General features: G+C 37.9%; 1 protein-coding gene across 5 annotated transcripts in view; it reads right to left on the reverse strand.

Annotated features, from left to right (window-relative positions):
* The window catches only part of LOC123237645 (core histone macro-H2A.1), a 110525-nt gene that overhangs the window by 40099 nt on the left and 53266 nt on the right, over nt 1-17160 (reverse strand). For all 5 annotated transcript variants that reach the window (XM_044664699.1, XM_044664697.1, XM_044664698.1 and 2 more), the window contains exons 3-4: nt 1970-2076; nt 260-457 (exon numbers count right to left, since the gene is read on the reverse strand). In XM_044664699.1, the coding sequence (XP_044520634.1) occupies nt 260-457; nt 1970-2076 (305 nt within the window). The remainder of the gene's footprint in view (nt 1-259; nt 458-1969; nt 2077-17160) is intronic.

Below are 17160 nucleotides of genomic sequence, written 5' to 3' on the forward strand. Positions count from 1 at the left end.
CTACCTCTAATAGCTCTAGGGGGTAACGACTTCTATATTAGTCACTGTACAAAGCAGGACTTCCTTTTATTGCCTAGATTTATTTCATTCAAGATTCAGAAAAGACTCCCTTATCCTACAGGATATACAGAGTTTAAGTGCACTTTGTTGTTAAATCCCTAAGTGCCTTGCACAGGCAAAGGGCTTAATAAATGCTTGTTCACTTGAATTGGATTCTAAGTCTGAGATCTCCCATGGTAGCCTGACAGAAACAGTGTACCTTAGATTTCCTGGGTCCTTTCTTGCCTCCTGCTTTCTTTGACACAGGTTTCTTCTGAGATGGAGATTTGGCCTTTTTGGCTGGAGGTGGGGTAATGATGGCTTCCAGTTTGCCTTTGGATCCTCTCTTCTTTGCTAGCAATTCCGGGTGGATATTTGGTAAAACACCCCCACTGGCAATGGTGACCCCCTTTAACAGCTGTAGGCAAATCAGAGTAGCACATTATAAATCAATATCCCCAGGTCTACAGAATGACAGCTTTTTCATGCTGAAGCTGATCATCTAGAATCCAGGAAGGTCAGAACTACAGGGAACTTAAGGATCACCTGAAACTGGGGTGTAGAAAAAGGTCCTGTGACTAAACTGGGGCAAGACGACAAGTTTTCTGATTATTTTAAAAAACAAAAAAAAAGCTTTTTCTCTCCATCAGGGAAGCTATATCATGTATTCCTATACTGTGGATAGGAAGTTTTACTACATGATCTTTCAGATTCCTTCCAATTCTGAGATTCTAAGGACTCATTTTCAATTGATGCCATACTTTCCCCCCACTGTCATACACAAAGATTCAAACACTGAAAAAAGAATGAATTTTTCAGCCACTTCTTCTGTGTCTTTGCATATATATAGTACTTTTCCTCCTTCTAACTGCACATACCTTGTTTCACTCTAGATCAGAGGAGCTGAAAAATGCTTAATAACCAGCTCTCCAAAAAAAAAATATATATGACACAATTTTAAGATTAATGTTCATTATTAACACTTTCTGCATTACTTTCTTAAGACTAGACAATAAGCAAAACAACAGTCATGCCCTGATTTGTATCACTGGCTAATTTCTGAGGTGTAAATATTCACATGGAACTCTTAATAGGCTCTCACAAGCAGGTATGTGCCACCTGCAATACGCCAATGACCCAGAGCCTCCCCTCTCTCATTCAGTGTAATCAAAAGAAAAGATATTTAAAATTAGCATGATACATGAATTGCCATGTATGGAATATAACTTTTGCCCTTGTATTTCACTAGGAGAGATAATTTATAATAACAATTCCTTCAAGAATCCTACACTGCACTCCTACTTTAATATTTCATTGTGGAGTGATGGTGATACTGAGTTCTCTAAGCCTTTGTAAGAGGAGCACAAGCTTCAGTCAGCCAGAAAGAATTTGAGGGAAAGCTACCTGATAACTACACATATCTATCAGCTAAGAACCAAACCAGCTATGTCCCAAGAGGCTTATTAGCAGGCAGACTGTAGCAGGGGTATAAACTCATGGCTCCTCCCAAATGCTCAGAATCAGCTTAAAATGTAATTGGGAAATGTTAAACAAAATAAATAAAAATACAATACAATGAAGCTAATGTTAATCTGTGGTTTTAGAAGTCAAAATGCAGCCCACACTACTATAGGTAAAAAGTTTTTCAACTAAAGCATCTCTTGAAAACAATCACTAAAAAAAATTAGCCCTGGCCACTAGGCCATGAGGTTCTAGGTAAATGAAAGAGACAATAAAGAGGTCACCCTTGATGCTATCTCCATTCTTAAGGGGCTTGGAGGAGGGAGAGGCTGATAAGGTTATTCTAAATCTCTAAAAAAAATGGACTATTTGCTGGAACTTTTGACTGAATGAAAGAACTTCCAAAGAGATCAACCACCTGAAATCTACCCAAGATATGCCCATAGCACAGGCTGTTTTGTGCTCCTACCTGGTTTAATTCCTCATCATTGGCCACAGCCAAAAGGATGTGTCGAGGAGTGACTCTTCCCTTCTTGTTGTCTCTTGCTGCATTTCCAGCCAATTCCAGAATTTCTGCTGTGGATGGGGAGAGGGAGAAAAATATAGCTCTTGGTTAGTGTCACAGAAGGGAGAATCTCTGTGTCATAAATCATAACTTCCTCTTTTAGACACTCCAACTTAGCCACCAATTATCATTCAATGTGGTAATGTGAGAAAATTATCTTCTAGGACCTTGCTTTATGAAGCAATACTCTGGATAGGGATGCCTCATAGAATGGTATTCCCTCAGGTACCAATTCAAGTACTAGTTTCTTCCCCTTTCTAAGTCCCAGTTTTCTTCTCTGTGAAATGAAGGCCTTAAATTATTTGAGGTTGAGGACTCTTGTCTAAAGCAGTAACAAATCCAGGCTCATTTACAGTCAGGAGACATGGGGGTTCACATCTCCACTTTATGACCCTGGTTAAATCACTTAATCTCCCTATGCTTCAGCTTTCTCATTTGTTCATGGAGGGAATGATAATATTTATAATATCTCAGGTTAATATAATGACTAAATAAGATGTTTATATAAGGCATTTTATAAACACCATGAGTAATTTAAAAAAGAAATAATAATAAAAAAGTTATATGTACCGTAAGTAAACATCAGCTAATTTTGTAAAAAGTCATCATGATATGATGGAAAGGATATTTGGATTCGATGGATGAGATAATAAATAAAGTGTTTTGTAAATATTTAAGTGCTACCTAAATGTCAGCAATTATTATTAATGTTATCTCAGTTCTCAGTTCTAACCCTTACTAGCTGGGTAACTCTATGCACACTCCTTCCTTCAGTCTTAGCTTCTTTGTCTATAAAATAGGAGTGGTGAAGCATGCACTAATATTTACCTACATCTTATGAGGAAAGTATTTTGTAGACCTAAATATGTGACCAAACTGAGTTACTAGCAGAGGTACTCTCCATCTGTTAAAATCAGTGACAATGTTCTTGAAGGCCAGAATTACTAATGCCTTCTCACTTCAAAGGGCACACTGTTAATGAGATCAGTCACTGATCTGAATACTATGACACAAAGGACGTAGAAACTAGAACGGTGAGACTACAAAACTTCAGAATAGCTTCCAAAGAAGGATCCATACAGGAGTGCAGTTCCCAAAGCTGCTGCTCCTCCTCCTCCTCCTCCTCATCATCATCATCATCACCATCACCATTAAAATTTACAAAGAACTATTCAAGGTTTGCAAAGCACTGTCCGTACATTACCTCATTTACCACTCACAATAATCCTGTGAGGAAAAAACCATATGTGTTATTATTCCCATTTTACAGATGAGAAAACTGAGGCTGAGAGTGATTAAGTGACTTTCCTGGAGGTTACCGAACAATATGAGGCAGGAGATGATATGTGATGCTGAGAGACCCTTCTCTTGTTCACTTTCTATATTTCAGTTAGTGAGCATGAATTGAATGTCTGAGAAAATCAAACTCAGAAGTTTTAACACATTCTTATCCCAAGAACCTCTAAAGCTTGGACAATTTTCTTATCTTGTCTTGGATATGAGAGATTTTAAAATGAGAGATTCTGATCTGATAAGATGTATCCCTGAGTATGAGATTTCTTCTTCTAGCATCAATAGAATCATAGAACATTGGATTTGGAAAGTATCTGAGAGATAATCTATTTTACTCTCCATATTTCACAACATATGAGAAACTCAAATCTCCAAGTGATAAAAATGACCTGTTCTTGTTCACAATGGAACAAGTCTTGAAACCAGGTCTCCTTAATCTCACCATCGAGAGCCCTAGATGTTATTATGGATATTATATTATATATTATAGTTATATAAAGAATGTTATTACCTACTACTCACCTTTCTAAGCAAGTTTAATGAAATTGTTTTCCTCCCTGATCCTTGAACCCATGAGGTACTTTTACACTCTGAGTTCAAGCCATTACTCAGCAGAAATGCCCATCCTCTCCTCCACACCTATCTAAAACAAGCCATTTTTCAAGACTTGGTTTACATAGCTCTTATTCCCTTATTTCTCTCTAGTTCATGGTGATCCTTAACACTTTCAACTTCCTCTAGTAGCTACTTCTTAGGTTGTTTTTTTGGCCTATAATTATGTACTGTCTTGTTTGTGATATCCCTTTGTTAAAAAAAATCATGTTGTCTTTTTATTTAAGTTTTTAGATTTTTGTGTTTCGTTTCTCTAACTAGTTTATGAGCACCCTGAAGGCACAGACTTCAATATTTATAACTAATGGCCTTGCTCACCTCAGTGCTCAGCATGGACTCTGATGCCTTGTACATAGTAAGTAATCAATAAAAATCTGTTCATTCAAATGAATTCAACAAATATCTTACCTAGTACCTACTTACTAGGTGCAAGCCACTGTGATGCATACTAGAGATAAAGATGAAAAATGACACAACCTCTGCTTTGGAGAGGATTTAAATTCCATTGGAGAGTATAACCCATGCACAGACAATATAAGGTAATCTGAGCAGCAAGAGGGCATTCACCAAACCTTTAATTGATCCTGTATAATATCACTGACCTGGACACAGAAGGACCTCAGAGGCCGTCTAGTTCAACCCACTCATTTTATCACTAAAGAAACAATAGCAGATAGGTTAAGTTGTAACTGAATGGCAAACACAGCCTTTGTGTGTACAATATAGAACTTAACTATTTTGCTCAGTCTTTTGGCCTATATTTTCCACAAAAATTTGTGCATATAATAAAAATAAAGGAAATCATCATTATAAACATATTATTACCATAATGATAACTGTTTATTAAATACATATCTATTGTTTTATAAGTATCTGTTACTTACTGCTTTTTAGAAGTTATGTTAGCTATGCTGACTGGCCTTTTCCTATGTCCCTGATTTAAGAGCTGTCTTCAGAGACACAGAGAGAGCACCATCTACAAGGTAATTGAACCAAATTTATGATCAGTCCTAGGATAACTAGGTTTTTTAAGAGATTCTCAGTCACATCAAGGTCTGTCACTAAGTTTATGGTGGTTTCTCATTGAACTTAGAAAAGATTCACTGAGTTTATCGGTCCAAGCTAAATAAAAACTGCATAAAATTCTTAGTTCTTTAGCTCTCAAAAGCTGATAGGCAGAAAAATAGAGAGTAAAGAAAGAAAGAGACAGGCAGGTAGGTAGCCAGCCAGACAGAAAGATAGAAGGGAAAGAGAGGATAACAAAGAGACCTTAGCTACAGAGTCTATCCCTCCACCACTGAAATTATTTTTCTACTTGCATTCTACTTTATAAAAGCCACTAGCATATATTCCAAATACCTAGGGTGTTTAGGAATAAATGCCAATTTCCTTCCTTCTATAGAGCCATAACTAGGAACCTTCTTAAATGGCTAGAAATACATTCTATTTTTATGTCTTTATTTTATTTTAATAACAAATTTTCACATAAGTTTTCCAAAGTTATATAATTCATGTTGTTTCCCTCCCTTCCCTCCATCACCATCCTGTTGTTTGCAGCAATTGAAACTGGGTTATACCTGTATTATCATGTAAAACATATAGAAATATATTCTTAACTATATCTTTGTCACTTGAAGGGGGAATGTAGCAATAGAAATAAAAACAAAACTGAAAAATGAATGCCCATCAACTGGTCAAGTACTTGTGGTTTATTAATTAAATAAAATTATACAGGGCCCTAAGAAACAAAGAACGTGAATTCAGAGAAACATAGGAAGATTATAAATTTATCCCAAGCAAAGAAAATAGAACCAGAAGGTCAATATGACTGACTATACAATAAAGTAAATGATATGCAAGAAGTAGGAAAACTCAGATTAAATTCAAAAACTAATCTTGAAGCCAGATGATAAAAGACAACTTTCTTCCTTTCAACAGAGGCGAGAAATATGGGTATAGAATGTTGCAAATTCTATAAGATTATGGTACATCTTGGTTTTGGTTGTCTGTTTCTTAATTACAAGGAAAGGCTTTAATGAGTGTGTTTTTTTCAGGAATGGGTGGAGGGCTAAAACCAGAAAACTATAATGTGAAAAGCAAAAGGTACTACTAATAAAACTTTTTTTTAAAAAATAAGAAACTTATGTAAAACCTACCTCATGGGTTTATGGATCAAATGAGATAATTTATGTAAAATGCTTTGCTCATTATTAGTTCCAGCCTTATTTTATGTGACTTCCCTCGATACTACCAAACTGCGCTATTTTCTATACCCTGAACACACTCTGCTATATATAATTCTTTACTCATATGCTTCTCTTTTACTGGAAGTTCTTCCTCCCTTTTATCAGCTGAATTCCTGACTATCCTTTAAAACCTAATTCAAATGATATTTGTTCTATGAAGCTAATTATTCTTAATCCCTCTGATTGTTGATAAACCTTTCCTTGGGTTTTAGAGATCTTTACAATCATGTTCTACTCTAAGCTCCAAGAGGACATGATGATCAGGTCTGAGATAAAAATGAAAGTTCGTATCATGATTTTCTGGTAGAGGCAGAAAGCTTTTGAAAGTCTCAGTATATAGTTACATTAGAGTAGCTTTAAGATGATTTTATAACATAAAGTCAACCGAAAGTGTAAGAGAGATCTACATGTTTTGTTTTCTTGATTTGTCATAGTTCACATTTCTGAACCACCTTAATGTTTACAAAGTGCTTTCCTTAAAAACGCCCTATGAGGTGGATAGCCTGAGGACCATCATTGTCATTCCAAAGATGAGAAAATGAAGTTCAAAAATAATAATTTGTCTGGGTCGCAAAGCTAATAAATGTCCAAGTCCATGTCTCCTAATTCCAACCAAGTCCTTTGCTCTTTCCATTAGGCCACCAGGTATCCACCAATCATTTTAAGTATTTCCCTTTTTGTTAAGTAGAGAATGATGTAACCGCTCCATTGAGCATTGGTTCTGATCACTCAACCAATTTCAGTCTATCAGTAATTATCTGATATGCTGAAACTAAATCAGGCAAAGTTTGCTAGTCAGATCAAGTTTGACTATATTTCTTTTCTACTCATCAAGCAAAGCAGCAATTACACAAAATTACTTGTTTCCATGACAGAGATGTCCCACTCAGTTCAGGCATAATTTGCCAGACACTGAAACAAAATACCACAATAGCTTTCAAACTGGGGTCAGCAAGCAAGAATTAAGCAAATTGCAAGGTGGGCCTCAAGTATTATTAGGATCTGTCAAATGGCCCTGGCTAAGAGATGCTTTGTGAAGGTTTTCCTATTGGGTATTAGTTATCTCTCCTCTTCCTCTTTCTTTTCCTGCATCTCTCCTTTGATGTGGTTGACTTCTGTCTCTTGGAAGATTTGGGTACCAACATTTTCAGGATTTTATGAGCATAGTTAAGTTAGGTGGTAGGTATGGTAGAGTGCTGGAGTCAAAAGGATATGAATAGAAATCCTATTTCAAACACTTTACTCTGTGACCCTGGGCAAGTCACTTAACCTCTTCCAGCTTCAGTTTTCTGCTTTGTAAAATGAAAGAACTGGACTCAATGGTCTCAAAAGTCTTTTCTACCTCCTAATCTGTGATCCTCTGATTCTGTGCAAGAATAGACTAATAAGTCATTTGATAGCTAAAAAAATTAAACAAAGAAGTAACAGGGATATGGGGGAGGAGGAAGAACAGGGGAGCATTTCACCATAGATGATTGATGTATTTGTTCATCATAGAAAACAAAATGTTGCTCTTGCAGAAAAGAGTGGGTCTGCTAAACACTGTTCCTTCAGCAGGAAATTCAGTTTGAAGTTATGGTTTTCTAATGGCCATTTAGGGAAGTTGAGGTATCCTTTCTTTCCTGTCTCGTAAACAGCAAGAAGGGGTTCCCTATAAGAGGACACAAAGAGGGGGAACTGTGGCTGTTGAAAGCATTAGGGAAGAAGAATGGAATTTATAGGGGAAATTAGAGAAGAAAGTTTTTTTTTTTTAATTTTCTCTTCCCTTTTTACTCTGTTACTCTAATGCAAGAAAGTAATAGGTTCCAATACTTATAGGGCCAGTGTAACCATGACTAGATAAAGTTGAGCCTAGAGTTGAAAAGGACAGGTATGAACAGTTGGATATAAACAACTATATGAAAAAAATTTTCATTTTCGTCTGTATGGGGAAGGGATAAAGGTAAAAAAAGACAGTTCAGTGGTTTGAAGAGAGACAACTTGGGATCCAGGAATAATCCTTATTTTCTTGTTTCTGTACTTCCTGCCCAGTCACCTTACTGCTGAAACTTCAGCAGCCTCAGTTATCCTACCAAGGAAATACAATGGTGTATACTTAATGGCAATAAAGTTCAAAATACCGGACAACAGAAGTGGATATTATAATGGGGAAAACCACAACAATATAGATATTCTAAAAGAAGGAGTAGGAAAGTGATTATCAAGACTTTACATGTGGACTATCCAAATTCTGGTCCACTTCCCCAAAATTTAGGCAATACCCAAGCTCCTTTCCAAGTTTGTTATGTCCAAGGCTTTTTTCTTTCACTGCTTTGCAGACAGCTTTCACATGGTTCTAGGTCTTCCTCCAAATTTAGGATGAGAGGACCTAGGCTCAAAAAAGATAATCCTATTCTGCTGATTAGCTGCATGGTCTTGACAAGTAGATCTCTACTCTTCTGTATGCCTGTTTCCCATTTTTTTTTAAAGAAGGGCTTATACCTGGGAGTCCATTTATTTACCTCTTGTTGACTCATTAGCACACATCATCAACACACCTATTCCAGACCTTCCCTTGATTTCTCAAAATCCCAATTCTATTTCCATTCTCTTCCCTTCATTCTTGGAAAGTAGCCTTGACTTATCCTTTACTAAAAAATGGAAGCAATCTCATATAATTTCCCATAACTACCATATACATTTCTCTCGTACATATATTTATGTCCCCTATACCTATTCTCTAATTATACTCCAATTTTAGAATAAGATATGGACTTCTTTCTAACCTAACTATTTTGCCCTTATACCCTAGACTTCATTCTTTCTTGATTACTAAAGGATGCTGATTCCATATTTTTTCCCTTTTTTCCAGTTTCTTCCACCTTCTTCCAATAGCTTCTTTCTGCCTTGTATAGTAATGAAGAACTTGCCTTAGAGTGACAAACACTGGAGTTCAAGTACTATCTTTGCCATTCATTATCTTTCTTATTTTGAGCAAGTCCTTAAAGGCCTTAATTCCTTCTTTCACAAAATAAATAGACTGGACTCAATAACCATTTAGATACTTAGCTGAGAAAAACTTGCTAGCTTTGTTATGCACATTTAGAGCTGAAAGCAGCTTTTGAGACCATTGAGTATGATCTGCTCATTTTACAGATCAGGAAACTGAGGCTGAAAGAAGTTATGTGGCTTGCCCGGGGTCCACTTCCTGTTCTAACATGCTATGGGATCTATGAGTAACTGAAAAAGAGTATTGTACTAGGTTTGGAATCACAAGTTTTGCATTCTAATTCCAGCCCCACCATTTACTATTGTAATCTTGGGAAAACTTAAATCTTCTCCATCTGTTTGTTAGCTCGCATACAAAATGAAGGGGTTAGATTAAATAATCTCTTAAATTGCTTCCAGTTCCATTCTTCTCCTTCCTTTCACCAAAAAAAAAATTGATCATTTACTCTCTTTCTAACTCCCGACCATCCAAAAAGCAGAGGAAGAACAAAAAATTCGGGACTCCAAAATAAATGAAATCATTGCCATGGGCTATTGTGAACTTTGTCCAGCCAGTATTGCTCCCTTCATAGGGAGCTGCATATCATTCTATGATACAATCCAAAATGGAACCCCAAAAATCAAACAATACAAAATGGAGTCCAAACAAGGCTAACAAAGATTGTCAGAGTAGTAAACAGGCACATTCCCTATCACTTCTTCCCTTCCACGTGAATTTGAAAATCCTTTATGTGATATGAGGACTACACAAAGGGAGTCCTTGTGGTTATCCTCTGGATGTTTATAACTCTGTTTACTCGGGCACTTTTCTTCTCCAGATGGACAGTTACTATAGCAACCCCTTCATCAAGGGACACACAAGACACAGCACCCCAAGACACACCTTTTCAAAAACATATTCCACGCCCATCCCCTCCTCCTCCCCTATATGGATGGCTACACGTTTCACAATGGCAAGGGAGAAATGAGCACAAAGACCCCAAACGAAGTAAACCCCTAAACATCTGCCGTCCTTTCTAAGATTCTAACATACTCTTTAGGAAAAAAGAGCCCTAAAAGTGCTTCCCTGGTAAGAGACAAGGCAGCAAATGGCCTATAACTGAGTGAAAAAAGGAGATGCCAAATGCTGGCAGCCCGAGCATGATACGGTAATTCCCTTCTCATTCCTGGAGGGCAGTGTGCAGTCCAAAAGGGAGAAGGAGGAGGGGGGAGGGGGGACAAAGATAAAAGGCAGTGGGGAGGGGGAAAGAGGGAAAGAGAGGTAATAAGACAATAGGACAGAAAGGGAAAAGAGGTGAGAAAGAAAGAATAAAAGAGAGGAGAAGGAAAGGGGAAAAAGAAGAGGGAGAGAAATTATGGAGACGAGGAGTTAGGAGAAAAGGAGGAGAGCATCAAAAGAAGGAGATATGGACAAAGAGGGTAAAGGAAAAGAAACACAAAATACACATAAGAGCAGCAAAGAAGGCTTTGTTTTTTCTGCAAATGGGTAAACCCCTCCTTTTTCTGCTCTAACAAGACACAAGGCCATGGAGACTTTAGGCACTGAGCTGTATGCTAAATTATTAACAGCCAAACTCTGCTCCCCAAAATGACTCTACATACCATTTGCATCAACTCTACCAAAACCTTGGTGATTTTCAGCAGGAGGTGCACTGTTTTGCATTAAATCAGAACCAGCCTCAGTCATTGCCTAAAACTTGAACTGAGCCCAACTCTTCAGAAGAAGGTTTTCCTAAGTTAATTTGTTTTAGGGAAGGTTTTGTGCATATCTGAATTTCCTGACTATAGCTGGATTAAGGGGGAAAAAATCTCAGGGAGCCAAGAATACCCTGGGATTCACAGCTCAAAAGGCAGATTGACAGAATGTCTAGTTTGAAAACCACCTCAACTTTTGGATAAGGAATTCTTAGGTGTCAAGAGTGATTCTTCTTGGGATAAAAGGAATCTGAATTTAAGAACTAAGGAAACCAAGAGGAAAGTAACTGAGAAAAAAAAAGGGGGGGGGAAAGGCCCCTCATGTGGTTTACAATCAAATTCACTGCTATCTTTGTTGGGTCATTTCTGATCCACAGACAAAAACAAATCCTATTTCTATTAAAAAAAAAAAAAAAAGCCCACCATGAGGGGGCAGCTAGGTAGTTCAGTGGATTGAGAGTCAGGTCTAGAGATGAGAGGTCCTAGGTTCAAATTTGGCCTCAGACACTTCCTAGTCGTTTGACCCTGGGCAAGTCACTTGACCCCTGTTGCCTAGCCCTTACCACTCTTCTGCCCTAGAACCAATACACAGTATTGATTCTAAAACAGAAGGTAAGGCTTAAAAAAAAAAAAAAAAAAGCCCACCATGAACCTATTAAAACCTGGAGGGAAGTCTCAGGGGCATAAAAAGGAAGGGCAAGTTTACTAATTAGAAAAGTTGCAGCCGAATAGCAAGACAGATCGAAAAGATGAGAAATTCTCTACAATCTCATTAATTCTTATTTTCAAAACATCCTAGGTTTAGGCAGCTCACTTCTCAGCTCCTCCAGCTTTAAAATCCACATTGAACTAAACTCACCCACACTTCATGACCTGCCAGCTGCATCATTTGCCTACCCCAGGCCTAGGAGCCACAGCATCCTTTTCTCTCCCCAGAGCAGCAATCTTGACAGATTCCTCACCAGTCTAAATGTCCCTCATTGAACATGATATTTTAAAGGCTGTTCTGACAAAATTCCTGTAGCCTTGAATAACAGTGTGATTTGGCAGCCTTTTCAGCCCCTAACCAGCTGTCAGAATGTGAGTACCTTTGACAGGTCTACTTTCCAAGTTCATCCAGAGACCAAAGGCTTAGGTTTGGGTTTTTTTTTTTAATTTCTTGAACTAAACCATATCTGTTGTATTGAAGCCTTTTGTCTATCTTCCCTTTAGGGAGATGAAGTCATGGCTTGCAGAATTAGGTACATAACAACTAACAGGTGATGTGTTGAGACCAAGCCAAATTTTTAAATGCAGTCCTTCCAATAGGAAAAAGTCAGGGGCCTTTTCAGAGCTGTTTGAAGAGACTCATATAACAAAAGAGAAATTGAAAATAACATCTCAAAATCAAAGAAAAGCAAAGGCTGTTGTAATCCCAAGGAGAAAACAGGCATTTGCTATAAAGCCAACAACATGACATGGTATCTGTTTATTGTATTTCTTTAAGTTAATCAACCTTCCATCAGCAGTTTATTGAGTTCAGAATTGTTTTACACAATTCCGGAAGGTTTTAACCCAATCAACCCCAATCTGAGAGAAACCATAGAGTTTCCTGCATGTCTCCCCAGTCTTCTCCAATCCCCTTGGACTCTCCCAAATCTTAGCAGTTAAAGATAAATCTATATGCATTCCTGTGCTTGCACCTCATCTGAGACCCCTCCAAACCTGTTGTCATAAGAGCTTATGTATATAAAACATATGAAGGCTTATAAAGTTATACAGATATATATGCAAAGGTTTATAAAGTTCTACACATATACACAAACATAAAAAACCTCATTTGAATCCTTACAATAACTCCATGAGCATTATTGTGTTATTATTATCATCCCCTTTTTACCTAGTTATCAATGCTCAAAGTCATACAATCCTTAGGACTCTCACACACCATATTCTATTCTCTGGGCTATATCCTGGACTTGGATCTTCCCTGCAGGAAGAAGTTATTTATACTGCAGAAGAGCACTGGATGTTCAGAGTGCAAGCTCCCCAAAGACAGGGCATTTTTACTTGTCTTTGTATTCCTAAAAGATGCAAAGCACATGGCACATAGCTGACCTGGCATGGGTACCCCCAAATTAGAGAAGTGTTTCAGACAAATTGTAAGCAGGAAAATTCTTTTGCTCCCTTACATCCTTGTGGCTACTAACCCAACATCTGATAACCCTGATAAGACCCTGAGAGGATTATCCTCCCTGGATAGTCCCTTAGATTTGAGATGGGCATAGCACCTCCAGGCTATACCTTGATACCATTGAGTTGTATCTAAGACCTGTTTCTGTCCCCTAAACTACCAGGGTCACCCCCTATGTTTTCAAGAAAACCTCCCCCACTCAGTGCCTCAGTGCATACTACTCAGAAGTCACATCTTCACTGTTGTAAAGACCTCAGAACGGATGCCCTTTAGGAGACAGCTTCCCATCTATGCTGTCCTCCTGGCTGGATTCAACATTACCTTCTAAATTAATAAATTTCTCTTTTTATTTTTAAGCAAAGTTTTGGAGTCTTGCGTTCCGGCAAAGGGTACCCTTCCTGAACCCAGGGATGTTCCCCTCAAGCCCCCCCCCCAACATACCCTTAATAAATGCTTGCCATCTGAATGACTGGATTTGGGACTCACTCAGAATATGTGGGTTGAGCAAATAATGAACTTTTAGCTCCTTTTTGTATTCTGTCTTTCCTTACTAGAATACAAGCTCTCGGCAAGGAGGGATTGTCTTCTTTTTAATTTGGTTTTGTATTCTCAAGATAGCAAAGTACCCAGAAAACAACAGGTGCTTAATAAATGCTCTATCTATCTATCTATCTAAATTGGCATAGCAAAGATATAGAATAACATGATAAACCCGTTCTGTAAATAAAGTCCCTAACTAATAAAGCTTAGGCATAAAGAAGGCAAGAGAATAGAATACATCAGGTATTAAACATGTAGCATGTAACATCCCATATATAGCTGGAAACAAATTAAAATGTACTTGGAAATATTTAACAAGATAAGTAAAAATACAATAAAAGACATAATGTCAGTATATGACCTCTAGGGATCCTTATATACAATTTAGTGGCCCCCATTTCTATTTTTTTTAAACCTTTAACTTCTATGTATTGGCTCCTTGGTGGAAGAGTTTGGTAAGGGTGGGCAATGGGGGTCAAGTGACTTGCCCAGGGTCACACAGCTGGGAAGTGTCTGAGGCTGGATTTGAACCTAGGACCTCCCATCTCGAGGCTTGACTCTCAATCCACTGAGCCACCCAGCTGCCCCCTCCATTCCTATTTTTATTATATACTGCTAGACTAGATAACCTCCCCTCATTCTGTCTACCCACAGAATCAAAGAATTCTAAGTAACTAAGTGAATTTGAAAATTTCATATTAAATTTCAAAGACCAAATTGAATTGTCCCCAATTTACAAATGAGGTCCTAGTCACATCAACATTTCTTCATGTTTTCATGTCCTCTATTTTGCACAAAACTGTCAGTTCACTGCTCTTATTATCAGGAAATTATTCTGGTGTTTTGATTCTTTGAAGTGAAGAAAATATTAGAGTTCTGTTTTGAGTTTTTATACCTAGTCTAAATTCCCCATGCTCCAACTGAAACATTTTTTTTCTTGTTCTATCCTTGGTGGGGTTAATGAGCCCATAACACTGTAATAGCCCCATAAGTATTTAAAAGGTATAAATATGCCAGTTATTACTAACAATAATGATAATTTTTAAGTGAAAAACAGTCAAATCACACCCCCCTCTAAATCCCTTTCTTGTATCCTAAAAGTGGAGAATCTCAGAGATAAAAGAAAGCTCAGAGATCTAGTGGTTCTTTGGTTCTCAAACTTTTCCACAGCCTAAGAACTGGTTTAAACAAGACTCTGGCAAAATTCTGGATGTAAAGTCCTCTAAAATTATTATTTTAATGTCACTTAACAAGCAACAAAAGGTTTATTAAAAAAAACACAAGGTGTTGAAGAGTTCCTTACAGCACAGTTTGAGAAATTAATTTACTTCAATGCCCTCATTTTATAAATGAGGAATTATGATCCAGAGAGTTTGAGGCTAGGCTAAAAGCAACCCAGGTCCTAAACAGCAGAATCAGAATTCAAACTCAGTTGCTGTGACTCTGACTTAAGCATTTTTTCCTCTGTACCACGTCATATAATGAATAACAGAGTGGCAATGAGAATTTGTTATCTCTTCTCTGCTTATAAGAAATCTTTCTTACTTCTCTCATTTACACATTCGTTTTGACATAAGTCAGTAAAGGCTCTTAGCAAACATAAGATGTAGCCACAAGATTGCCCCCAAAATGCACTCTACTGAAAAGTTTACAAAGGTTGGCATACATACGAGAAAGAAAAGAAAGACAGAGAGAGACTCTCACTATGGGAGAAAAAGGAAGGAGAGCAATAGAGACAACCTGGTGTTTCCTCCCCCTGATAGTTTACACTTTGCTGTTACACTTAACAGTTTACATATGTTTGAAAAAATGCACTTGAACCTGATTAACCTAAGTGCTGCCAGACATGACTTGATTGAACGCAGAGTGTATGTCTTGGCCCAGCAGGCTCGTTATTCCTTAGAGTTGGGGTCTTGGTTTTTAGTCCCTGACCTTCTTCTGCATTTGCCAAGCTTGCATTTGTGAGTAAAGAGTCAGAGCTGACAGGTGTCAGCTGCCAATCACTGGCTAGTGCCCACCCTACATTTGTTGAGGCAGCAAATGCCAGCACCATTAGCAAAGAAAAGGAATGGAGGAGGTGACCTCATCATCACCAGCTGGTCTGAGGAAAGTATCTTTGAGCTCCGGTCATTTGGGAGATCTCTGTTGTCCCTAAGAACCACTTTCTTCTTTTAAAGACTCTGAACTCATTTGAGAGGAAGTGGTTAATTTGTATATTTGTCTAAAAATACCAAGTTGCAATACTTCGCCATTAATTCATCTCAGAAGGGAGGGGCAGGTATAACACAAAGATCTACTAAAAACTGACACCAATCAGGGATAATTCATAAAATGTCGCTGAAAAAGAAGCAGCCCTCCTCACTACCACTTCACAAGCTCTTAGAGGCAGATTGCATCTTTACTTCCTTCATTAAACACTTGGTCTTATCCTCCCCATCCATCTGGTTCCTTGCAGTAGACTCTGACCACAGGCTCTTTCACTCTGAAACAAAACATTTGAATCTCATTTCCTTCTTGTTATGCTAGGGCTTTATTCTGAAGCACTGAGAGCTTAGTGAATAAGAAAAGCAGTTTCTGAGATTTACTAATCCAAAGATGTGACTTCTCTCCACTTGTCTGGATCAGGAAAATCTGTGGGGTAGGTATTTAGCACCCTTGTCCCAATCTCTTGCCTCCCAATAATCAGAGGTAAAAAAGAGATGAAATTTTTTTAAACATTTTTCCTGGCCACAAGCTGTGAGCTATGCTCCCCTCAAACCTAGGTCCTCTCCAACCTCACCATGGGAATCACCTTCACCACAGACTCAACAGGCTGTGCTGCACCTTTCTGCTGGTGCATCCACTGGATATGGAAAAGACCTGTCTTTGAATCCTGGATCTATCACATTACTATTTATGAGACACCCTCTCAAAATCTCAATTTCCTCATCTTTAAAATGAGATTAGATCTAAAGTCCCTTCAACCTCTAAATCCTACTAGAAGATTCTTAAAAATTACCTCTAAATCCTACAATTCAAGCTAAACTCAAAGTTTCTTGCCCCTTACTTTAATACCTGATCATTACACAAAGAAATGTAAATGGAGAATTGAAAGGGACTTGGTTTAGATACTCAGTAGGGTTAAATTATTTGCCCAAGGTCAAGTGGTGGTCACCAGAAGTATGATTGGAAACCAACCCTATGTCTCCAGAGTCAATAAAAATAAAAGCTCTCTTAATTTCTATTACCAATTCCAAGACACCTCAAATTAGGAAGATACCAAAGAAACAAAGAATAGGAAGCCAGTCTACATTACAGGATCATAGCTGAAAAGGGCCTTAAAAGCCAACTAGCCCAGCTACCTTGTTTCCCCACAAGGAAACTGAGGCACAGAGAGATTAATTGGCTTGCCTAAAGACAGAGACAATAAATGGCAGGATTAGAAGAGTCCAGGTTCTCTGATTCCAAACCCAGAATACTTTCCACTAAGCTAAAAACTGCCAGAGGCACAGAAAGAATAGTGACTTGCCCATGATGACAAAATTAATGTGTTAGAGGCAAGTCTTTAT

This window comes from Gracilinanus agilis, chromosome 2, assembly GCF_016433145.1.
Source record: "Gracilinanus agilis isolate LMUSP501 chromosome 2, AgileGrace, whole genome shotgun sequence".
NCBI classification, from domain to species: Eukaryota; Metazoa; Chordata; class Mammalia; order Didelphimorphia; family Didelphidae; genus Gracilinanus; species Gracilinanus agilis.